Below are 26,572 nucleotides of genomic sequence, written 5' to 3' on the forward strand. Positions count from 1 at the left end.
CGTCCGCCGGCTCGGGGCTGCCCCGGGCCGCGCTCACAGGGAGACGGCCCGGCAGAGCCACTGCCCACCGGCTCGGGGCTGCCCCGGCCCGAGATCCCCGGGACACGGCCCGGCAGAGCCACTGCCCACCGGCTCGGGGCTGCCCCGGCCCGGCCAGAGCCACTGCCCACCGGCTCGGGGCTGCCCCGGCCCGAGATCCCCGGGACACGGCCCGGCAGAGCCGCGGCCCACCGGCTGTACCGCCGGCTCGGGGGCTGGCCCAGCCCGTGCTGAAAGGGACACAGCCCGGCCAGAGCCGCGGCCCGCCGGTTCCAGGGATGTCCCCTCCCCGTGCTCACAGGGACGCGGCCCGGCCACAGCCGCAGCCCGCCCGCTCGGGGGCCGTCTCGGCCCCAGGGACGCGGCCTTGCACCTCACGGCCTCCCCGCCCCGCCGCACGCAGCCGCTGTGGCGGGCGACAGGACTGCGGCACGGGTTTGCACTTGGCTGAAAAGGCCAGGTCTCTTTAGAACAGCTGCACAATGGGTTTTTTTTCCCCCAAGACGAAGGCCGGCTCGTTCCCCGCCAACGAGGGGCAAGGGACAGACGCAAAGGAAGCACTTACTGCTCAGAGTTTCAGGTTAGTTTATTTTTAGTACCTGTTCTTTGGTACAGGTATTAGCTGGAAAATACAAGTATTTTCTCAATGAAAAGTCGAACTATTTAAAAGAGCTGTACAGCTTTACAGCACACAAAAGCCCTGCTAACAGAATCTGCTACCGGATCAGTGCAAATGCTACCAGCAAAACTCCAGCAATACATATGTTCATCAGTATCTTAATTTTGTTGTAATTCTTCTTTCCCCATGTAATGCATTATATTTGAAAAGACTTCAAGCGTGGCAGAAGTCTTCCTCTTGAAAACATTCAGTGCTTGCCCAAAGAAAGCAAGCTAAACATTCTTCCAAGTCTAATGCCATTATAAGCACAATTCTAAAGATGCACCCATGTTACAGCTCAGGTAACTTACTCATTCAGTAAAAAGCACCAGTCACTAAAATCTGTATTATGTTACAGTCACCATCTTGCAAAGGACTACTGAAGTTAAATGCTAGCACTAAAAAAACTTAAAAAAATACAAATCTCTTACTGTGACTCTAAAGATTTGTACAGAACGTGTAAATAAGAAAACACTTTGTTAAAATTAAGTCGTTCTGCAGTTCATTCAGCGCAGCCAGGTCGTGTTCAGTTGTGTCTGGTTCTTTATGCTTGTGTCCATTTTCAAAACTTCTCGAATCGCCATGGTGGCATAAGTGGATGGGGGAAGGGAGAACTCCATCTTTAGTGCCCTGAATTTGCCATCTATTAGCAGGTACAAGAGACAAAAAGCAAAAATAAGGGGTGTTAAGGGCATATATAATGCTTATTCTGGATGCCATCTAAACTGAACTAACAGCTTCCACAACCAACTTCCCCTGCCCATAAAGCAAAACAACCACCATCATCACACTCCTGTTTATACTCCACAGTGAAAAATTCCGTGAAACCATTTTTTTAACATTTTCTCTCAGGACAAAGTCGTGGTTTCAGAGTTTTCTTCTTCTAAAAGCAAACATTTGTTCTTTCAGACTCAATTCGTAGCCTGTCTTCACTTTTCTGGAAAGCAGTGTTAAAACACCTTGTGATCAGAGTTAAGTATTTCAGTCATCTGTGCTCAGCACCAATAATACAAGTTTAGTATACAGACAATTTGTGACTTAATTCCACCTTTGTTAGTTGCAGACATTTACTATTAAGCATTTACTTGATTTTACAGATGCCTGTAAGAAAATGTAACAGTCAAAAGAGATGCTGGAAGACTGGCTTGCACCCTTGAGAAATCAGGGTCCTTATTCAGATGCCTGGCCTTAGATGTCATTGTTACCACTGCTTAACAGTCAATAGTTAAATGAAAGCTCTTCCTTAAAGGAGCTTTGAATATGTAGCAGTTGAAAGCAACATCCAGATCAAACTTCCATTTAGCAAACCAGCAAAAAATCAACTTACCTGTAGGGAGAACTGGTAATGGTTTTCCTTCCAGTTTATCCAGATCCGTAGTAAATAATGGGATTTTAGGATCATCATATGCAACAACTTCCCTTTATAATATACATAAAATTTATTATTATTTTAAATTATTTAGGTTTACACATTTTATATAAATATGTATTATTATAATACTATTTTTTTATTATTGCAATTTGGAATTTACAACTGAAATTGAACTAGGCAAAATAATGGGTAGAGCTTTATGTAGAAGACTTGCCTTGGCTTTATGAAGATTATTAAAAAACAATTTTAAGTTAGTGAGAAGTTTCTTTGCATAATTCATCTGTTTGCCCTTGTGTGCTGTGAGAATTTCCAACTATACAAGAAGTATAGTTCATGAAATTAAGGGAAGAATGGTGTCAACTCCAAGAGTAGCTAGCAGGACTGAAGCCTTTCAATAGTCATCCAAACTTTGAAAGGGCTAAGACACATTCCATAGTTTCTACCATTCATTTAAAGGAAATCCCATATGTAAACATGAGGCTGAAAAACTAACTGGTAAGTAGACAAGCTTAATATTAATTAGTGCTGATGTTTCAAGTATATAAGTATTTCTATTTTTGTGCTCCCTCCTAAACCCTCTATATATTTAACTCTATGCATCAGTGATCATTTGTACAGTTCCCAGTTTAAAAGGCATTTATTCAGCTGCCATATGAAAACTAGATTGCATCTCTAAAAACAATGATTTAGTAGGGTTAAGTGATACAAATTTTTCTGACTGACAGGTAATTGGAGACCAACTTCCTCATAGCAAGACTACAAAAAAACCCTGTTTTGAGTATTTTCTACTATTTTCTCAACATAAGTAATTACCTATGAAGTGTTCAGGCAAGCCCTTGGAAGGAGTGAACAACTAGATAAGATGTCTTGATACTCCTCCACCACAGAATGAGAGAACCAAGGAAGAAATAAGGGTATAGTTCCACTTCAGCTGCATTAAAAACATGAGAGAAGGGCAGAGAGATTCCTTTCTACCGATGTTTCAGTCTGTGTGCTTGTCCCATGGATCAGTCTCATGTTGTTTTGTACTTAAATAAACTCTATGCTGTCAACTCAAGTGTAATTTCCCTTATGCTCCCACTCACCAATTGACATTCTGAGGCCGAATGATAATTTTTCTGTATGCTCCAGAAAGTGAGTAATCTCTGATTTTATGCCTCATGTTGTTGATATCAAGGTTGTCAGCTACCAGCATCTCCTTGTAGGCCTCACCAACTGCAAGAAAGAAAAATGTTTAATAGGAGAGAATGTAGTGTGGCAAATTTAAACTGTTTTAATGGATTGTTCCTTTCCTTTACATCTAGTAGTTTTCAGCATAGATGGGATAAATGCTGCACAGAAGTTTAAAATTACTGCAGATCTTATTGCCTGTTTACTTCTACACCCTGGTTAGTACAGGCAGTAACAAAGAACACATCAAATAAAATTTCAGCTGAAAACAAAATTTACAAAATATTTTATTGACATTTAAATGCTAACTGATATATGCTGTCCAATTTTCTAGACTTCACAGGACTAATCTCAAGTACATGGGGGAAAAAAGGGCCAGACTACTCATTACTCTCTCATTAAAAAGCAGCAGAGAGAAATTAGTTGGAAAATTGACAGTACAAGAACAGTTCAATCCAATATTGAGTAAAATGTGCAGGGAACTCATGACTGACCTCATCTGTAACACAGAACAGGTGAAACCTGGGGCCAGCTACAAAGAGCAACTATAGCTCTTTGTCCATGCACACAGAAATGGTGTTAGGAAAGCCAGAGCTCAGCTACAGCTGAAAGCAGCAAATGACATCAAGACCAGGAGGAGTTCAGCTGCAACACAAGGACTGAAAGACTGCAGGGAAAGCTAAACCTGGTGCTAAACAGGGCAGCTGGTCTAGTGACAGACATCAGGCTGATAGTCTCAGTGCCTTTTTGCCTCAGCCTTGATCAGCAAAGTGCCCCAGGCCTCTCTTCTTAGAGGCAAGGTTAAGAAAGAGGGACTACCAGAAGTGGGAGAAGGGTTAGAGAGGCTGAGAGAGCTGCCTCATGTCATGGTGAAGTTTTTTTCTATCATCTCAGAGATTGTGCAGATCTAGGGATGTCCCAGACAACTGTGGAAAATCAAGTGCTTGCACCCAACTCCAGAAAGAGCAGGAATGATAATTAGGGAGTTACAGACCAGTCAGGCTCACTCTGGTCCCTGGGAAAAATAATGGAGTTATTTTTCCTCTCTGGGCACACAATGACTGTGGTTTTAATACAGGAGAGAAAAAGAAAAAGTAAAAAACCCACCAAGACTACTGTCTTCTATGATGAAATTATAACACCTATGGATGAGGGGAGGTGCTGTGGGAATGTCAATGCATTCCCAATGCATTCCCACAGCACCTTTGTGTCCCAGGTTAGAACACTACAGTGGGTGGAGAAAAAGAAAGGGGGAGAAAAAGGGAGAAAAAAAGAAAAAGGGAGAAAAAAAAAAAAAGAAAAAGGGAGAAAAAGAAAGGGGGAGAAAAAGAAAAAGTAAAAAACCCACCAAGACTACTGTCTTCTATGATGAAATTACAACACCTATGGATGAGGGGAGAGCAGGGACTGCTGCCTGCCTTCAGCAAGGCTGTCAATGCATTCCCACAGCACCTTTGTGTCCCAGGTTAGAACACTGCAGTGGGTGGACTGTAAGTGGGTAACAGCTGTCGGGCTCAGCATCTCACAGTATAGTCACTACTTATTGCAGCTCTACCTAAAAGCAGAGTTCCTCAAGGAACTGAGATGTGTCCTGTGAAATAGTGGAGGAGAGCTGGAATTTACCCCAACCAATCTGTGGGCTAAACCAAGCTGGGGTGGCATTCAGTACATGCAAGGAGAGGACTGCCATTCAGAGGGACTGAGGCACAACAGGAATGGGCCAAGAGGAACCTCAGGAAATTCATCAAGGACAAAATCCTGCACCTGATTAAATCCTTGCAGTGGTACAGGTTAGTGAGAAACTCTGCTCTGCAGTCATCTGGGTTTCCCAGTGGGAAGGAGACTGAGCAGAGCACCCTGGCAGCAACAAAAGGCTGACATTAATGTTTTAGAGATCTGAAGTGATGTATTGCTTTAAAAGTCACCAAGGTTGAGTAGATCCAATCTTCCTTTAAAGAACAATCTCAAAGAAGACTTATGTTTTCAGAGTAAGTACTTCAGTTAACAGTCAGACTTACTTTTGTGCTTTGGATAAATAACATCAAATCCAGGCAATGGCATCACTACATCATGGATAGTGTAGTTATCAACATCTCCTTCTTCAATGTGAACAGCTGTGGCTAAAGTCAGGACAGAAAAATGAAGTTACCAGTATAGATGATGCCTGTGACAGTGAACTTCAGCTAAATTTAAAATAAAGCCTTTGATTGAAATAAGCTTACTCTGAGAAAGATAACTACCATGTTTTATCTCCACTTAACAGACAACATTTCTAAGAAAAGAAGTAACAGCCTCCAAGGCTGTCACAGTTACTGGCAGAATCACAGCCTGGCTTCCAGTGACTTAAAACTACATGAAGGAAGGACTGCTAGAGGAACAGCCCCTTCCATGCACCAGGCATACATAAAGGAGAATGTAGGAAATGTCAGAGCAAATACAAGCAAAGAAAGTTTTAACTGAGTGGAGCAATCAAAACCTTTTGAAGTAAAAATTTCATCATGTCCTTCCACAGTCCTTCACAGCTCAACTAGGACTGAGGTCATTTTTGAGAGTAATCAGTCCTCCATAATGTCTCTTCCCTATCCAGTTATTTGAAAAAAGAAGCTAACAAACAGCTCATGGAAGTGTAATACCTAACTTCCAATCCCTTGCACAATTTGTCTAAAACAGGCCTAGGGATTCAGCTATCACTGGGCCAAAACTGGTGAGAGAAAAGAAGCTATGTAAGCAGTATCAGACAAACACTGACACAACACAAACTATATGCCTTGTTTGCCTAGGAATCTGAACTATACAGCATCACTGGCTTTGGCTGATTTTACCTCCTTTAAGTATGAGATCTCCTGGTACAGCTTTAAGCCCATATTCTTCTATTCTCTTGCTCACCATATTATTCCACACATAACTCTGGTAGCTATGAATGTACATTAAACGATTATTTCTTGGTATCTAGAGGTAAAGAAAAAAAATTAAACACTAGATAAATATATTAAACATTAGATAGAGGTATTTTTTGGTTTTTCTGACGATCACAACCAAAAAGGTGCATATTTGAAATATTACCTTATCTGGAAAAAAGGCATGCACAATTTCTTGATATACATTTCTTTTTTTTATATATTTTTGATATACAATTTCTTGATTTTTGTTCTATGTTTGAGAAAAGGATATGTGAAGAAATAATGCTTTTACACATTTGAAATCTGCACAAAAAAGAACTGTGCTTAAATTCACAAAAAAACACCCCAACACTTTTAACTCTACAGGTCAAACATACAGGTCCTATTATAAAACACTGAATTCATATTCAAGCTCCTGAAATCTTAAGTAAACTCTGCAGCTGTGAAAGCACTGTGTTCTTCTAATTATCTTCTTCATAAAAAAGAAATTATCCCCCAGATCTTACAATGGGCCCAGTAGTTTGCTAGTGATGAGATATTTTCTTCAAAGACTTGATCTTGATTACAGCACTTGAAAATGACAAGTGGATCCATCACCTCCATATCAGGCTGATTCATTAGCCCACCATCAGTTTGATTTATACTTTTAAAGCAACAGGAAAACACTGAAACTGAACATTTGCACAATTCTCAGATCTGTATTATACACAGCTACTAAGTATAGCTGTATTGCTGCCCACATACCAGAGAAACTGTTGTATAAATTGGAAAGCTCATTATGCATACATTAATTAGAGATGTCATCAGTTACTCCACAGCAGTACTTCCAGCAAAAAGGCAGGATAAATGTAAAGATTTTTAAACTTAACTTTCAACTCATCAAGCATCAATGAGTCTATTTTAAATTCATCCTGATACCATCAAAAGAATGTTTATTCAATGTTTATTCACCCAACTTTTACACTCACTATGCCAAATGCAGAGATTATGTTCTTCATTCCATACTTTAAGAGTCCACGTAGAAGCTGTCCTTCCACGCACCTTTTTACAGGCAGTTTCTTGAGGGCTGCTGCTGGATCTTTAGTCTTTGCCCATTCTTCTCTGCATTTGACTAAATATCCCTTTTCAGCTAGAACAAGGATGTAAAATGAAAACATTTTAACTATACACCAAACAAAGCATCCATCTCACCTTTTGTTAAAGCAGTTGAAAAATTAAAGTTTCAGTCATGGTGATTAGAGATGAACAGAATCATAGCACACTTGAGGTCACATGGAGCAAACACTAAGTATTCAGGTCCCTTTCTAGCCCCACTGCAAGGAGCTGCACAGCAAGGAAAGTGAGGCAGAAAAGGGAGAGTCTGAAGATTGCTTCTCCACTGCTAAACTGGCTCAAGCTTTTCCTAAACATATGCTTACTGGAGAAGAGGCAGAAACACAGGATGTATCATTTTTCAGTTCTCACCTCCTGGTCGTGGCTTTAATATCAAATCCATTACTTCATTCCAGTTGTTCTGTAGAATAGCTCTAGGATTCAAATAGGAAAGTATATTAAGAATTGACTAGAACTATTTTAAAAGGATTTAGCCAACTTATCCAAAAAATATGTATTAGTGTTTAGACTTATGCAATATTAAAAGTAGTGCTATTATGCAAGATAACTGCTGAAGCAAGTTCAGAAACAAGATCTTTCTTGAATCTAAATTTAAAACTGGTACAGGCAATATGTTAGAAAAATGTTCCCAAAAATACATTAAGTTACATGGTGATAAGAGTAAAATTTAAAAAAAAAAGAGGGGGGGGAGGATGAAAGCAACACATACCTGCCAATTTGATAAGTAGGAACAGCTGTGGTTCCAAATCTTTGCATTCCATAGTAATTAATAAATCCAATTTCCCTGAGTGAATGCATTGCTTGCTCTATCTGCTCATCAGTTCCTGTTATGTTTCTAGCATTAAAAAAAAAAAAAGTTATAGACAGATTAAGGGTTTATGCTATTTTGAGATGCCCATTATATTAAAGCTCAACATTAATTTAAATAAAAAAACTTCTTTATCTATTTAAAGAAAAAAACCTTTTAACAGAACCATCTAAATACCTACTAACATACTACCTGAGAACAACAGTGAAATGGTTCCCTTGCAGTTCTCCCAATTTCAGGGGATGGTTCTTGTAACTGAAATTTCCTAATTTGAAGTTCATCAAACATTTATTCAAATGAGCAAGTCTTTGTGCAGTGATTCTAAAAAGAAACAGACATCAGTGACCAACCTATGCTTAGAAAAGCAGATAAATACAGAAATGCTGCCATTACAAAATGAAAAACAGTGAGTCCAGTTTCCCCAATTTTCTACTGTTGCCTTTTCAAAATACTTTAATGAAAGACCTAAAAGGAAGATAATACATAATTCTTAAGGGTACTCATACAAAAGAAAATGTATACTGTGACAGACTGTTAGCACTGTCTTTTCACATCTATATTGCAGTATTGATGTATGCTGTACCCCACAAGCTGAACTCTGCATAATCTGAGTAACTATTTCATGAATACATACACCCCAGTCAGCACAGCTATAAATACAAAGTTAAATAAAATTAGCTACTGTGTATGCCTAGTGCAGATGAAGGAACATGGAATCCAACATGTCACTGATCTGCCATTCCTGTTGCTGGTATTTTTGGAAGCATACCCTGTTCTTTGCATCACCAAGCTGCTCTTGGAGATTTCTGCTAATTTTTTACCAGGATAGTGGAGTTTATGAAGCAGCATGGCCAGCATACTCAGCTTAGAGCAGGCTGGCAACTGGCAATGTCCCCTGCCCTGTGCAGGAGAGTCAGGGGCTGTGGCACCACGGAGCAGACACCACACAACACCTACAGCACTCTGGAGATCTTGGACACAACACAACGTGATAATGTTAAAAAGTTAATGGAAGAGCAGCTGAGATGGCTACACCACACATCTGGTTAACTGTTACCAATGTGCAAAGCTACCTTGCATCAACGTGAATCTGGGGCTTCTCACAATTGATAAATCAGAATTTCTTTTTATATATGTTAATGCACACACATACAGAACATTGGGAGAAAATATATGAGCAGTTCAGTAGTGGATGCCCTCCTTTTAACAAGGATTTGATCAAGCCTCTGGCTTTCAAACTGTGAATTCCTCACTCATGGAATGTGGTTTTCCAAAAGTTGTAAAAAGTAGTGCAGGTGGGATATTCCAGTCAGCTAAAACAATATTGCAATACATGTCTGGGAGACATCTGCCATTCCCTGTTATGGATCTAATACTAACCTAAAGTGCCCAGAAAACATATAATTATCTTAAAATATGACAAAGTAAATTTTATTTTCTCCTAGAAGGTGACTTAAAGGAGTAGGTGAAGGCAGGAAAAACTCCTCATAATTTTTTGCCCCTTCTGGCTATTCACAGATGAGCAAGGGCAGTGTCAGCCTTCTCTGGCACTGTTCAGAGAGTACAGTGGGAAAGAAAATAGGATTCTAGCTGTAGAGAGGGGGAAACAAAAGCCAGGAAGAAAGTGGGACATAATTTTCACCATGTCATTCTGTTTTTCTGCTGTTGCATGAGATCCGAGCAGCCTAAGAGCAGGCAGGCAATCTGTCCCCCTGCCTCAGCCAAGTACACGTAACCAGCCCGTGACTCAGAGCACCAGTGACTGAAAATATCACCAGTAATCACAGAATACAAAAGGATTGTGGCATCTTCCACCTGGGCTTTACAAGGTCAGGACCTGTACCTGCCATTTGTGTCACTGAGTCTTTTAGGTATTTATCCAAGCTACCACAGCAGAAGTGCAAATCCTCCAGACTGTACTTTTACTCACCTGAGAACAGCGATCTCTTGAACTGTTATAGCCCTTTTATCTTTAGTTCCCATGTAAGAAAATATGTTTGGCTTCACTCTTAAAAGCAACAGTAACAGATATTATGTATATTAAAATAGCAAGAGATCAAGCATAATTTTAAGCACAATAGCCTATAATTATTAATCTTATAAATTAAAAATAGAAAAATATACCTACATTACTCAGAACTGGGTTAAAATTTGACACGTGTGTGACATTTTCTAATCTCACCCATGAGTACATAAAACACAAGAAAACTTCTGTTTTAATTATATGTAGACAATTAACTTTTAACACAACAGTGCTTGCAAAATATGAACTTTGAAGTACTTCTTTATATACATTAACTGGAGAAAGAAATGAACAGTCACCACCAACTTCACTGAAAAAAAAAAACTATCGTGTCCACTTCTTCCTTAAACTTCAAACCTGTTTGTTTGAATACCATGCCTGCACATTATGAGAGACTATGAGAAGTTAATTTAAAATTTGATCCACTCCTCTCCCTGAGAGGAAAATTTCCTTTCCTTTCCACTTTGTACTTTACAGCCTGTGTTAGATGGAGTATTTCCAGTTATGCCACTTAAGGGCTCCAGGGGGTAGCAGGATTGCCATTACAGGCAGTCTTACACCTAACTGTGCCCTTGCCATTTTGTTCTCAATACCAATACTAAGTAGTTCACTGGTTAAGGTCTAGATTACAAATTTGTTTTTTGGACAAGAAGGGCAAAGGGAAAAGTGGGGAAGTTTCCTTATGAGTAGATCACTGAACTGACCCAATTTTAAAACTGTTCTTCCTCTGCAATTCACTGTGCTCATGTCACGCTTTGGCAAATCTTTTTGTTTCTGCACTTGATGGGGTGAAAGGAACTAAGCTTGTGTTGCCATGGAGAAATTAATACATGGAACAACAGTTTATCCACTGTAACTGCTTAGGAACTGATCAGCATATTATCACAACAATATCTGACAGGTTCATAACATACTTGCATATATTCACACACTGGGGAAAAAATGGCTTTTAATTCACGTTACGTACATTGAGGCTTTCAGCTGCCAAGCCTTTCTCAGATCAGCCAATGTAAATTGAGGACTTTTTCCATTGAAGCAGTAGAGTAGTCTTTAAAATTTCTTAGGCTCATTTTGTTCCATTCTCACCTCCTCACAAAACTTCGATATTTTAAATTTGATATTTTAAAGTAACTTTTCATTTTAAGCTGTCTACAAATTAGAGAACAGCAATCACTTGTGTTGCTCTTACATAATTATGAAGCATAATGTTTACAGCAACAAGAAACATGGAGGGAGAGGGCTGCATGCCAGCCAGGATGGCAGAAACAACAGCCTTACCTTAAAAATTTGGACAGGACATTGATGGCATCCATAGTGTCCTTGTTCTCCTTGTACAGTACAAAATGGCAGTAGCTTCCCCTAGATTTTGGCCAAGAGTGCTTTCTTGGATCTTTAAAAGCAAAAAGGTTAAAGTGTCACTTTTAACAAAATTTAATATATTTGCCACTGCAACCACATTTACTTTAAATATGCAAGATACAATTTCTGCTAATTCCCATCTGCTTTAAAAAAATGAAAAGGAAAGAGTTAATTACTGACAGCAAAAGCTGTAAAGCACATTGGAAAGACCTCCCCTTTCACTGGACTGTAAACTTCTCTTTATTCAGTTCTGCCACCTAGAAAATCCTGAATGAAATAGTGACAGTTCCTTTATCATGAAATTATCTGAAAATATAGCCTAGTCATTTAATTGCTGTATCACCTGATTAAATTTCTCAAAAACATTATCATTATACTGACTTTCAGCAATAGAAGCTACACCACGTTTCTTCTAGCTCCTTCTATAATTAATAGTTGAGAACCACTGGATCCCTGTTTGTGGGAAGACTACCATTATTATTTATAGTACAGACATATTCTTTATTTCTGTAGTTTTTTTTCTGTGTGCCATACAAAAGAATGAATCATATCACTACAAAACCCTAAGAGATCATGCTCAAAGAATTGTTTTAGATGGTTCTTTTTCAAAATCCAATGGGAGCAAGAAATCTGGTACAAAAGAGACATGAACATACAATCCATGGCAGGTATGGTGCCATGCTTAGAAAAGGCCAGAGGCCGAAATAACTTCAGGTCCCACAGATTAACAACTGATTTACAATTCTGTGCTATTATTTGACATTTTCTGTAGAAGAAGGGAACTGTCAATGATTTGTTAAGCTCTTTTTTGCACATTAAAAACCACCAGAGATAAAACTTTCAGTTTCCAATAACCCACTGTCGATGGCATTAATGGGAAGGGAGACTGATTCTACAGAGGTTTAGCAACCAACTGTGAGGTTCCTTCAATTCTGAGGTTTATCAATTCCTTGTTATTTAAGAACAAAAGTAAGGATTTGTTTTGTTTTAAACAGGAAGTCCCTTATCTCTTGCTGTGACTAAGCAGACATACCTGGTTTTGTAAAAAAAAGGCCTAAGCATCTTTCATAACAGGAAAAGCTAACTGAAAAAGCCAGCCTTATTTCAATGTACAAACACCAATGCAGGAAGGAAGTTCTTGGGAAATACTGCTCTTTTTTTCACACTGGTTTTACAAAGTCCAGATATCCCATACAGATAGTAAGTATGTTTAATTCTTGCTTGTTTTTGAGAAGCTGCCATTCGCGCACACACTTCTGCAAAGACAATTTTGGATGCTACAGTATAAAAATACATATGCACAGGTTTTAGTCACCTAGAATTATTGCATCACTTGCCTTGCACCATCGGTTTCTAAGCACAGCCCCCCTCCCACAGAGTTTCACTGGACCTGAACTGGAGACCTCATACTCCTGCTGGTCTCCCCTTCTGAGCCAGCACTACTCAAACTCAGTCAATGCAACAGTGCACTCAGCTGGAAGAGCAAAGTTCTCCACTAAGATCTCAGCAATTAGAAGAGAAGAGAGTAAGGCAGAGCTCAATTCACAAAGGAGAACCCCCTCCAGCTGGAACCATTCTTTATATTTAACTGTTACATCTTGCACATGGTCATTTCAACACATGTCAAGAAGTGAGCCCTAATGTGCTCTACACCAAAAGGATTCTGTAGGTACCACACAGACCAATGGGCTCCTCATGCTTTGGGCATCACAGCCATGATCCTATCCAAAGGAGGCTGCAGCCACAGTCCTGATACTCAACCATTCCTCACCCAATACTGTAAAGCATTCAACTGGGTAGACAGAGCAGTGGGACAATTTGCAGTTCTTATTGCTGTTTCAGAGTCATGCTACATTTCTGACAATAAAATTGTATTTCTAAACTTTCTGCTGAAACTTGAAGCTTGGAAGCTCTTTTTTAATAGCAGGGTGTGTGATAAATGTTTTTAAAGTTGTATAAAGACAGATAGTAGTGTCTGAAGTAGGGGCTGAAGGGCAAAGGCTTGGCTAACTGAAATCCATGGGGGAAATTTACTATAGTTGTCAACATGAACTGAAAAGATTTATAATTCTTATCACTTATTACTAGCAGACTTTCTCTGCACCAAATGAATACTGCCTATACTGCACTACAAAAAAAGAGGCAGAATAAGCCTAATTCTTGGCTGTTTCAGGGCATTTTAAGTAATACTTATGTGTAAGTATTTTTAAGAAATTGTTACAAGTTTGGCCAGTCCTGTTGCTATTTAGGAGGTCATAATGGTTGGCATTTCATTTTTGTTAGTATGAAATGTCAACGTCTCTTACCTGTTGCAGTTCTGACCTCTGTCCCAATGCAGAGCATAAAGAGTACAAAAGAGTAGCATTTAATTTTTAGACTGTCAAAGGGTTTTTAGAGGTGAACATGCAGGTTTATGGTCATGGGATTGTTTATGCTTCAGGGAGCATCCAACAGCTAGGTGGTGGATGACAGCAATTTAGACAATTATGGAATGGAATCGTGCAGAGGCAAACAGTGAACATATGGAAAGCTTCAATTGGAGATGCAACAAACTTAATTTGTGGACAGTGATGGAACAACAGTTTACTGACAATTTAGTAATTTTAAGTATTTGGAGGATAAACTAAACTATAGAAACAAAGCAGCATCTGATTTTAAATTTTAGGAAGCACGTTTGGTAATGTTTTATGTTATCAACAAAGTAATCAGGCATCTCAGCTAATAATCCAATATTCTACACTTCTGAAATGTTTCTTGCCTGGGGAGTCCATTCATGACTAAGACATGTTTGTGCCTATATAAACAAGAAAGATATATATAATCCTGACTAAAAAGAACTTCAATCTTACATCCATAAGCATTTGCACACACTCACAGAACCTAACACCTCCACCAACAAATGCACAGGTGCCTGCAGCATCACAGCTGGGGAATCCAAGTTTAAATAGATAAATAGATTATGCTTATCTGCATCACAAGATGGTGCTCCACATTATGTTTTAATCCTAGAGACACACCACTAAATTCTTTTCAGCATGTTTCAAATACTTAAATTCTTTTATATATTATCCCTTAAATCAGCTTAAAAACATCCACTTGACTGTAACAGTGGTTAAAGAATAGAAGCAGCAGAAGGAAAAGGTGGAGGAAAAACCATTACAAACGAGCAGAACAAAACTGGCTGAGGAGAATTCTGTGCTGGTAAGTATACATAATCCATGCATAAAGCATGCAAACATACACATTTTCTAAACATGACTAAATAAGACAAATAAACACATTATAATTGGATCAATAAAAATACAACATTCCCATATTTGCTTATAACAAGCCTTAAACAACTAAATTACAGGGGAAATTACTTTATTCCCCATTTTAAATGACTCTATTTCTTTATCGTTCTTCCATCTTCTTTGCCTTTAAAATTAAAGGGTTAGGTTTACATACCATCATTTGTAGTAAGTTGAAATGACAGAGGAATACAACCAATTTAAACCAAACCTTAGTATCTTTGGTTAAATGTGCACCATTCTGCAGGTAGATAATCCTCTAAACTTACAGTAGCAACAAATTTTTAGTAACATTAAAAGATGTAAAACATGTTAATTTATTCCTAGTATCCAAAACAGTATTTTGCTAGATTAAAGTGGATAACATTTCATTTTGAAAATCCTTCATGACTTTGACTATTTCGAAAGATTAACTGTGATCTATAATGAATAAAGATCATTTTCTGCAAATATCATTAGCCTTGGAAGCAGAAGTAATGATCATCGTAAGCTAAGTTTATATGAAACTATAACTCTGAGAAAACAAAAAGATGCTTGTCTCTATTCAAGTCATTGAGAATTTTGTCATTGGTATTCAAGACAGTGAACATTACACCATTTATCAATCTAATGTACATTTTCCAACTACAACCTCTTACATCCACAACACACACTTACACATACAGCTAAGATCGTGAAAGTTAAATTCAAAAAGTACTGAAAATAAAGTCTCTGTTTTGCCTATTCCCACTGAAGTAGAAGATAATATTCTCTCTTCTAATATGGCTGTATTGGATGAATTACTTGGAAAGAAAAACAAGTAGAAATTTAAATTTAAAGCATTTCTTGTGGTCCTAATCATTTCAGATACACAGCATCAGCTGAAACGAAGGAAAAATGAAGTAAGACTATATTAGGAAGCACACTCACTTGAAGTACTTGCTAACAATTCTTACTTTAGGGATAATTTTAGCATTTACTTTACCCATCTGCTGTGATACTGAAACTCACTTGCCAATGCTTTTTTCCCAGCAGCATGATAAGCAATAATGTATTTCTTTCCATCTCTATCTTCTGTTTTAGTCTCTAGTCCTGGAAACAAGGACTTCACAGCCTGATGGATGATGGTTCTTTTTTCTTTGGTGTCCTCAATTACCTGTGTTAATGCACATACATGCAGAAACCAAATAAATTAATACAAAAGGGGAGGATGCCTTAAAGGAAAAAAAAATTAGCTAGATAAGATTATTCAGTGTGTGAATGCTTCTTTGAAACTACCAGGTATAATCCGACTCATCTCCATGTCCCAAATTTAGCTCAATAGTTATTCTTTCAATATATGGAATATTTGAATATTTTAAAATATCAATTTTCTTATCTTTCTTGTTACAGAAAAGCATATTTATCATCTTTTCTATTAAATCACTACACATTGACCTTGAAAGTAGTGTTCCATCAGGATAGATGTTTTATGTACATCTCCTTATTCTTTAAAACAATATACTAGAAGGAAAACAAAATACTGCAAGGTAATCTTAACACCACAGGAATTAAAACCTATATTGAAGTTCCTGTGTACAGTCTCACCAAAATCAAAGTAACAACTCACACATGCATGTATTTGAGTACATCTGTAAGACTTCAAATAATTAAACACCAAACTGTGTCCAGTTTAGGGTTATCTGTCACATCATGCTCAGACTGCTGTTATACCTTACACACATTAGAAAGGATGTACCTTCTACTCCCTCCCTCAGCCTCTCTCTGCCCCATCCCAAACTTGATATCATTTATTAACTTTACCTCTATGGCAACACTAGTTTCCTTATTCTTAAAAAGCTGGAGCTCCTCTAAACGCTGCTTGTCTTCGTCTGACAGAACTGTAAATGTTTCTTCTGATGGGTCCTAATACATATTTGGGGAGAAAAAACAAACATCCAATAACCCTCATGGAGTACCTTCCAGTTTTTCAATGTTCTTGCTTAAGGAACATTAAGAAGCATAGCTATTACCAAATCTATCTCAGAATTTACCTCATCATCCACTGGAACAGAAAAGTCATCTAAATGGCTCACACGTCCATCTTTGCCTATTTCATGGACAACAAAGTCTGAGTATCTGATAGAAAGAAACATGCATTACATTTGTAATAAAAATCCCACATCACATAAAGTCCTTTCCTAAAAAGCTGAATTCACTGAAAAATCCTCAATCTGTGTAAATCAATTAATGTAAAACAAACTTAACAACCATGAGAAGGCTGTACCTATTCCCACCCCCCAGAAGGATACCACAGGAACACACAGGCAAATGCAGCAACTTCTTTGCAGATCACCAAAGCCTGCTGTAGTTAGCCTGAGTCATTCTCTCACCAGTTTGAATAAATCAGTAATGCTTATCCTCAATCCCAGTCATTACTGGCAATTAAGACTCTACTGCATTGCCATAATGTGCAATGCATTAACTACTGCATTATCTCTGACACTGGAAATCACCTGCAAAATAAAGTGCATTTTAGGCACTCTACAGAAGGCAGGACAAATTCAGCCTTGCTTATATATTCAGTTGTACAGAACATTCAAATAAAGTTACTCTGCATACTTTATGACAGCAAAAAAGAATTTTACTTTGACATTTTCGATTCAGTCACTCATGTCGAATAATAAAAACAGCCCAACTATAACAGAGCACAGTTGGTTTGTGTTGCAACTGCTAAATGATTTTAAGCAGCATTTGCTAGCAAAGTGGAAAAAAAAAAGAGAATAATTCTTATTCTATCAATGTTGAAAGATTAATAAAACTTCACCATGGGAAGCTTTCTACTGTACCTCACCCAAGCCCCCTTTTGCCCCTCTGTGCAGATATACAACATACTGGTAGAATTCCTTCCTGAGGAGTGTCCTCTCCTGTATTATCTGCAGCTGTCTAGACATGCTAGTGATGGCTCCATAAAAATGCCAAGAGTGAATTAATAATAGGTGTTAAAAACTAGAATCCAAAAAAAACCCCACAAACCCACGAGTTTTCTACCACATGGCTACCTTTGGCCAACCAAAACTGGCAGATTTCCCAGAAGAAGGTTCAGCACAGACTATGTTTCCCAGAGAAGAATTACACTAGCTGCTTAGTGCTGCACATAAAGATTAAATCCATACATATGTATATATCATTTTATTTAAAATTATCTATGTATGAAGCCAGTATTTAAACACAGGAACTTTTCAGTGTGTAAACAAAGCAACCTGAACTGCTTTGCTAAGTCAGAGAAACAGTGATTCTCACTTCAGTGACCTTTTGTATTTGCATTCTGTTTTATTCAAAGCTATTCTTTAATTTTAAAAATCTAGAAGTTTCATTTTAAAAAGCTACTAAGCACCAAACATCTTAATAAATATATAATGTATATGTATAATAAATTCCACATCCTGAATTTTGAAACTCCCTTCTATGTAAATGACATTAGTGAGCAGACAATAATTTAAAGCCTAACTGAGCAGACAATAATTTAAAGCCTAACTATCCTTGTTTACAGACATTAGGACAAAAGAGTCAGAGAGAAACAAAGAATCAAAGACAGATGGTTTTGATGCCATTTTTCAGTGCATCCCATATGAGCACTGAGAAGAGGTACAAAAGGTGGGTGTACTGCATAAGGTTTTATGTTTCTGCTACTGCCAGAGAGCAAAGGAAACAGCAAAGGTCAGTGTAATCATGTATCTCTATTCATATAAAGCTTCCTTCTTCAGAGCTCCATTTGACAGGAAAATAAATTAAAAAAAAAAAAAAAAAAAAAAAAAAAAAAAAAAAAACAAGAAAACCAAAAACCAAACACACACCAAAAAAACCCTAAACAAACACACAAAAAAAAACAACAAAAAACCAACCCACAATCTAGAAAAGTCCTAAATTAAACCTTTCCTTAGCAGTAAATAAAGTAATGAACCTCACTTAATCCAGCTGCAATCTGTGAGTCCAAAAAGGAAAATGGAGAACTACAGCTGTGCTACACAAGGAATTAACATATGAAAGAGGACAAAGAGTTACCTCTCTTTTAAGATTCCAGAAAACCCTTTGTGAGAGCTAACAAATTTAGTTATGCCAACATCGCTTTCTGTCAGTCCATGCTTCATCATGTCTGCAAAGCTCTCTGGATCTCCATCTTCATCACTATCCTCTAGTTCCTCCTCTTCCTGCTCCTCACTTTCCTCAGTGGGGATTATTTCACTTTTCGTGTCCTTGGGTTGTTCTGTTACATTCTCAATACTCTGCCCAGAGTCGTTCTCTGCCTTGGACTTCTCCAAGATCTTCTGTCTTTTAATTTCATCTGCATTGGCCACATCATCCTCAGAGCGAGGACGTTTCAAGGATACACTATTCACTTCTACAGTTTCCATCTTTAAGGCACAGGGTAGGATAGGAAGCCCTGGAAAAGAAGAAGAAAGGCTTATTTTCTGTCTAAGAGCAATATCAATACATAGGCACCTCACTCCAAGGACTCTGCCCTGTGCAACTTTTCAGGAAAACCATAAACTTTCTGCATTTAAGTTAAACATCAAGTAAACATTTCGAACAGTTAGAAACAATACGTACTTGGGGAGAAAGAAGGAAGACATTGAGGGCAGCATGCATGCTGGACTACAGCAGAGTAGGACTCAACACCACACTGACCATTTACCACCATCACCACTCTTGCCCACCCTTACCATGGCTGCCTGCAGGCCTGTGCACACGCAGGCTCTGCTGTCAGCAGCAGTTTAGTGCCTAAGAAACTGTTTGCTCCCAAGCCTTCTCTTTAACATGACTACTCTCAATTATTCCCTTCTCTATCAAGATTCCATCTTGCAAAGACAGAGAGAGAACAGCTGAGTTCCCACCTGAAATCTCATGTCTTTGTTTTCTATGTGCTTCCAACACACACAATGCTACACAGAATTCAAGGTGGCATCAATTCAGCCCAAAAGATAAGAGGGACAAGATTCCAAAATCATTGAATCAGTGAGACAAACAAAACAACAAGGAAATTAAACAATCTCTGAGAAGAACGTGACTACTCACCTTGGTGGAATAGGGCTCAGAGTTGCAGCCTTTGTGTCAGCAGAACCACTGCCTTCAGATCTGAAAAAAAGAGGAAAATAACTCTTTGAGAAGGTTTTATGGAAAAAATATTACAGAACATATATGAATGCAATCACATATGGACTCAGACAGACATGTAAAATACAACTGCCAAAGTATGACCATCCTAGTGACACAACACATTATTGCCATTTAGCAAGCTACAGGGAAGAACTTTGGTTTTATTTCTAAGTGTATAAAAGGAAACCAGGGTTCCTAGAATTAGGCATGGACAGGACCTTTCTTCCAGCATCACCCAATTGGCACAGGAGTGTACTGAGGATAAAGTGCAGGTTTTGGCAGCAGGAGGAGGCCATAAACTGCCCTGTGTGGGCCATGACCAGTTCAGCTGGCTCCATAAACCCACTGCCTGCCACCCTCCAACTCATGCAACAAGCACATGGCTCTCCTGCTCCAGTTCATCTGAGAAAGGGAGAAGCTGCCAGTGGCAGCAAAGGCAAAAGAAAGCACAGAGGGGACACAGAGGTGACAGAGTGCTCAAAAAGGCGCATGGAGCATGGAGAAGGGGACAACTGCTGAGGACACAGCTGGAGATGCACTCCTGGAAGGAAACTCTCCTCACTGGAGCAGGGACACTCCTGATGGGACTGACCTGTGGAGGTGCCCACGCTGGGACAGGGACACTTGAGGGGCCCATGGAGAACACTCACATGGGAGCAGAAGAACTGAGCAGCAGAAAGAAATCTCGATACACCAACTCCAACCTCCTGCACTACCACTGCCTTCCCCAAGGGCCAGAGCATCACCTGAGGGCCAAGGAGGAAAGGGGAAGAAAGGAGTTTCTCCAAGTGTGTGTTTAGGTAGTGGTCTTCATAATATATCACCAACCAACTGGTAATTAAAAGTTAACCGGCAAAAAATTAAATTCCCCATGTCAAGTCAATTTTGTCCACAACAACCAAGTTTCTAAAGTAATAGGATTTAGCTGTTACTGAGAAACTAATCTAGGCAGGGAGCAGTATTTTAGAACTACATACATCATCTTGTATTATTTCTCCAGCCACTAAATAGCATAATCTATCCAATTTTAAAGGGCATGTTAAAGGAAGTCCCACAACTAACTTGACATTCAGCATTTGCTGGGTTGGTAAGTAATTGTTACCAGTTAGCTGTTAGCCAGGGCTGACTTCATGGCCTGGACACCTCAGTGAAGAGATCACCAGATTAGGCTAAAAAGGCAGGAACAACTGTTTTAGAAATGCCTGAAATGTTTTGCTCAAGTGAAGAACTGAAAATGAGTGCTACAAAAATAAATGAACAAAAGGGAAATAAGGAGAGAGTTAGAAAATTAAGTGTATGTATGGCATGGAGAGTGGTAAAACACACACGCAAGAAAGCAGAACAATTAGCAAAACAATGTACCTTCAAGCTGAAAGCAGCAATTTTAGTCTGTCTTCAAATAAAAGTTCATAAAATCCTTCTTTCAAGAGGAACAACAAATAAAAGTCATAGCCAAGTGAAGCAATTCACTGCTGTTTCCAGACTCTCTTCCCATGTACCAAAATTTACAGAGGCTGGGTTATAAAGCACTGAAGTTGAAATGGCTTTTAGATGGCTTGTATCTTCACACAGCGAACAAAACAGCATTCAGCACAGTGAAATCCTCTGAGACATCTGCCAAAGGTAGTAAGAAGAGAAATCTCGTGCTCCTTAAACAAAACTGTAATACCTAGTTATTGATTTATACAGACTGTTACAAGAATTTGATGTTGGGCACAAACACTCCGGAGCTGTCACACACAGACTATTCTCACAGCAGAACAGTGACTCACATACTACAGAGTGCTATGCTGTGCCCCACGGCAGCCATCGCCGGGATGAATTCTGCAGGATAATTGCCTGAAGGAGCACGCTGAAGCGAGCGGGCACACACTGCCTCACTTGCGCAGGCTGCTAGTGAGAGGCTCCTATTATATTTTGACAGCTGCTCAATTGTCTCGGCCCTTTTCCTAACAGGTGTTTCCATAAAAGCCAGAATCTGCATAAACATCAACTCCGCAGCAATTTCGATGTTCTAACAGAGACCGAGTTTACTACTACAAATAAAACACTTGACTCTCTGCAACAGGAGCCGCCGAGCGATTACTGCTGGCGCGGCACCAGTCAGGCGGGCACGGCGGGGGCTGCAGGGCGCTGAGGAGCCGAGGCGCGAAGCCGCTTCCTCATGAGACGAGGCACGTGCGATTAAAAGGCGACCGAGAGGAGCGCGATGGTGCCGCAGCAGCGCCCCAAGGCCAAGCCTAGCGCGGAGGGCAGCGGCGCCCGGAGCTCGCGGGCCGGGCCGGGCCGAGCCGCCGCCACAGCGCCGGAAGAGCCGCTGCGAGCGCCGAGGCTGCCGGGGCAGGGCGGGAGGACGCGCTGGGGCTGGGGCCGGGGCAGGCGGGGCACGGGGCCGAGGCAGGCGGGAGGGCTCTGCCGCGGGGGTCCCGGCAACACGCGGCGCAACACGGGGGCGTCTGGGGACAGCCCAGCGCCGGCGAAGTTCCCCGAGGCAGAGCCCCCAGCCGGCCCCACCGCGGAGCCCTGCGCGGCTGCCGGGGAAGGGAGAGTGCGGCTCCGCCCGCCGCTAGGCAGGAGCCGCCGAGGGGGAGCCACTTACCCGCACGGCGGCACGGGAGGACGGCCCGGGCGTCAGCGCGGCGGGGCGGGCGGCGGAGGCGGTGCGGAACGGGCCCGGCCCAGCCTCGCGCGGGCGGAGGCGGCCCCAGGCTGCGCCCGCCCCCGGCCGGCCCCGCCGCGCTGACGCCGGGGGGGGAGCGGAGCCGGGCCGGGAGTGGGACCGGGCCAGGGGCTGCTCCTGCTTCCCACGCTTCCGACACCGCCGGCCCGCTCGGGATGCCCGGGAAGAGGCTGGGGTAGGCAGGCGGGGATGTACGGAAGAACTGCAGCTGTGCAGAACAAAAGTTTAATTTCTGAAGGCGGCTATAGCCAAAGCAGGGAATCGTGAACACGAGATGAGGCCTTCCTGAGCCTCCTGGCATCTGAAACACGTGGCGCTAATTGAACATTAGTCCCAGGACAGGGGAATGTACCATTGAAAACCTACACTGTAACTATGCAAATCACTTTAAAAACCAGGCCAGATCTGTGCTATCAGTGCTTTCTGATACAGTCAGAATGTCATCTTCTACCCTCTTTTCTATTTTAAGCACTGGTGCAAGGAAAGTATTTTCATTAACTTCAACACGTAGATTTGTCCTTATTTTTAAGACCCTGTGTGTCATGTCCCAATCCCAGCCTGTCTCAGACTTCCTCTGAGCCAGGCTATTAATAATTTAGTGTCTCATACTTCTTATTCTCTAGTTGTATTGTATTCACAGTCTTAGTGATGAGACTTACAACTGGTATATGTATATGGGTAACTTATTTTCTCATCTCTTGTACTTACCTTCTCTCATGGAGTAGAATAAGAAAGTAACACAATGGAGTACTTCGCTTGGAATTTAAAAAATCCCAGGTATGCATGAATTCCTCAATGACTAGCTTATAAAAGACCTCATATAGGAAAAAAGAAAGGAGCAAAGATGCAGCTCTCCTTAGGTCTGAGCAGAGATGGATCTATGGAGATTTATTTTGTAAAGCCCTAGGGAATCAAATCTTTCTCTTTTCTACAGAGCTTTAGTTTACCCCCTCCCTGTCCAGCCTTCACACTTTGAACTTAATTAACCTACCAGATCCTAGTAGGGATATCAGGAATGGCTTCAGTACACTTCTGAGGAGAGGTGAACAGTGGACTGGAAGCAGCAATGGAGGTTAGTGATTGACAAGGCAGATAATGGCACTCCTGACAGCTGTAGTGCCAAGGAGGAAGCCAGTGCTAGAACATCAACTATGTGTTATTTGAACATTGCTGTCATTTGGCCATTGACTATGGCTGTGGTATTTTGAAAAGTTGTTTCTTCACCTCTCCCAGGCAAAAACATCTTGCTGAAAATATCTGGCTGGGGAAAACGTTCAGCAAGACTTCTACCATGCGTTGGCCCAACTTTTTCTGTCATGTAACTTCTTGCTTCTATCTTTTGCAGGAGAGCTTCCCTAAAATACTTATTTTTCCTCCTCAAAATTCCTACATTAAGTACCTCCTTGTCTTCAAAATCCTTGTCAGTAATTAAGTAGCTTCTATCTTACAACTGTGCTTGGTATGATAATTACCCTTCTCTTAGTTTTCCCTGTTGACTACGTGTTCATCTATCATCCCCTACCATCAGCTCAGATGGAATTTGGAGTGGTATGAAGTACCTCATACACTGAAGAACCAGCATTTTGAAGGACCTGCAGGTGCTACCACAAGGTAAATAGATTAATAAGATCATTCCTATGTGTTTCCCAAGTCTTCTAATATATTCAGAAAAGTTTATTACTCCTTTCTCAATACCGACAAGAATTCTCTGACATATTAAAGAATTGTCTGACTGTGTCTGAGAATCACAGACAAAATGCATGAGATCACCCTTCCTATGATTCAGGGTCTGGAAAGAGGGAAATGCTCTGAAGGTCTGCTTCAGAGATAAAACTGATCCACCCTGGCAGGTAGAGACCATCAGTAGAGTTCACTGAAGATGGCTTTCTCAGTCACCTCCTGTTATGATCTACCCTTAACACGGTTTCCAAGTGGAAGCTGGCAAAGGGCTCACACTCATGACCTCTTTCTCTTTCCATTAGTCAAGCGCTCCTTTTACATACAGAGTTATACTGTAAAATATATATAAAATATATATAAAATATATATAAAATATATATAAAATATATATAAAATATATAATATATATATATATATATAAAATATATAATATATATATGGCTTTCTCAGTCACCTCCTGTTATGATCTACCCTTAACACGGTTTCCAAGTGGAAGCTGGCAAAGGGCTCACACTCATGACCTCTTTCTCTTTCCATTAGTCAAGCGCTCCTTTTACATACAGAGTTATACTGTAAAATATATATATATATATATAAAATATATATAAAATATATATAAAATATATATAATATATATATATATAAAATATATAATATATATATGGCTTTCTCAGTCACCTCCTGTTATGATCTACCCTTAACACGGTTTCCAAGTGGAAGCTGGCAAAGGGCTCACACTCATGACCTCTTTCTCTTTCCATTAGTCAAGTGCTCCTTTTACATACAGAGTTATACTGTAAAATATATATAAAAAAATAATATGTGGTTTGAGCTTGATTTTTTTTTTTTCCTCTGGTTGGTTTAACAATTAAAACCCCTTCTATAAATTATCTAATATATCCATCAGTTGGTATCATTACAATATTATCTTAATCTCTATTACAATGTATCAGTATATTCCCATAGAAACTTTGTTAAATGTAACCTAAAGGAGGTTTGTTTTGTGGAAAAAAAATATGAGCAAGCTCTAATAAGTTTGTGATGTCTTCCTACTCTCAGGCTCCCTAGGAGGGGAAATCAGGATAGCACATCTCAGCAGATGGGAGCATAAATCTGGCTAGGAAGAGAACGCAAGTGAGAAGCATCTTGAGTCAATCTCCTCCAAAGATGCTCGTTGAAAATCTGAGGGTACAAAGTTGAGATGTTCCCAGTCTATAGAAAAAGCTAATGAAATAGAGCAGCAATAACTGCTCTCACTCTTGTTCAGTTTTATGCCTCCCAGGGGCACAGACAATCAGGCAGATAAGTTGTAATTTTACACCCCTTTGCACCAGCTGCACTTAACTAACCTGATTTTTACCTGCCACTAATAGCACCACAGAGAACTAAAACCAAAGAACTATTAAAAGCCTAATGTATTTTTCATATGTATGTTGTTTGCATTTTTCATGCTTATTTTGAGGCCTTGCATGAAGCAAAAAGTGGGGGTGATAACTCATTACCATGCAAAATTTAAAAATATAAACGTATGAAGAAGAGATTTTTTTTAAAATACAGAATTTTGTTCACAACACAATCTCAGCGAGAAGGTTCCTTGAGGAATTTTGAAAACAGTCCAAAATGAATCATACAGATTTCCAAAATAATGACAAAAATGGTTTTCCAAGAAAACAAGTTATCAGTTTATAGGACTTTAATAGGCCATCACCTTTAAGTTGATGCTTCCCCTTTTCCCTTCACCCATTATTTTCTTTTAAATAAAAAGCTGCTTAGTTTTGAAATTAATCTCTAAATCCATGTGTCAATTAGTTGGCAATCGAAGAAAGGTGGAGAAGCATCTTATCTAGACAGATGAGGAGAATTTTAGGCAGAGAGGGTTTGTTTTTTTTTTTTTTGACCAAGTCTGTTCATATCTAAAAAAATTAATGTGCTCTACAGGCTGATTTTAAAATAAAAATGCATTTGACTGTAGAAAATCAACCTTAAGCATAGGACTGGGAGGTAACTGTGAAATATGTTTTCTCTTTTTACCTTAATTTCACCATTAGGCAATTGACTCAGGGGTGCTGTAAAGCTTTGCAGCAGTGTAGACAAAACAGGATGTGATCACCCACAGATCTGAGTGGCAGCCTTCAGCTCTTGCAGAGATGGTAAAGAGCAAACACAATATGAAATAGGGATCTGGGTTGGAGGAATAATTCTGTATTTCTGCCCCTATTCACAATTATCTCAGAAAGCCTTTAAGGGGTGAAAGACCTTCCTTGTGTTTGTGCAGAGGAGGAGGGAACAGCTGGGACGGGACAGAGGCTGAAGTGTGAGCTGCCCGCAGGGCTGATGAGGGCTGCAGAGGAGCAGGGCTGGGCAG

At 39.9% G+C, this 26,572-nt stretch overlaps 1 protein-coding gene across 4 annotated transcripts; it reads right to left on the reverse strand.

Moving 5' to 3' along the window:
- Positions 1-607: 607 nt before the first annotated feature.
- On the reverse strand, positions 608-22,492 carry PUS7 (pseudouridine synthase 7). Of its 4 annotated transcripts, XM_058022984.1 has the most exons (20): positions 22,447-22,492; positions 21,210-21,461; positions 20,498-20,593; positions 19,767-19,826; positions 18,756-19,134; positions 16,745-16,829; positions 16,515-16,616; positions 15,723-15,867; positions 13,749-13,766; positions 11,362-11,473; positions 9,991-10,068; positions 8,253-8,381; positions 7,962-8,087; positions 7,604-7,665; positions 7,108-7,268; positions 6,062-6,188; positions 5,258-5,359; positions 3,155-3,284; positions 2,025-2,116; positions 608-1,340 (listed from the first exon to the last, which is right to left on the reverse strand). In XM_058022984.1, exons 5-20 carry the CDS (start codon positions 19,103-19,105, stop codon positions 1,204-1,206), a joined length of 1,956 nt encoding a protein of 651 aa, XP_057878967.1. In that variant the 5' UTR covers positions 19,106-19,134; positions 19,767-19,826; positions 20,498-20,593; positions 21,210-21,461; positions 22,447-22,492; the 3' UTR covers positions 608-1,203. The 4 variants fall into 4 exon arrangements, with proteins under 4 accessions (XP_057878967.1, XP_057878966.1, XP_057878970.1 ...); XM_058022983.1 differs by lacking the exon at positions 20,498-20,593; XM_058022987.1 differs by lacking the exons at positions 13,749-13,766; positions 20,498-20,593.
- Between the last annotated feature and the right edge of the window lie 4,080 nt (positions 22,493-26,572).

Source organism: Melospiza georgiana, chromosome 4 (genome assembly GCF_028018845.1).
Source record: "Melospiza georgiana isolate bMelGeo1 chromosome 4, bMelGeo1.pri, whole genome shotgun sequence".
NCBI lineage: Eukaryota > Metazoa > Chordata > Aves > Passeriformes > Passerellidae > Melospiza > Melospiza georgiana.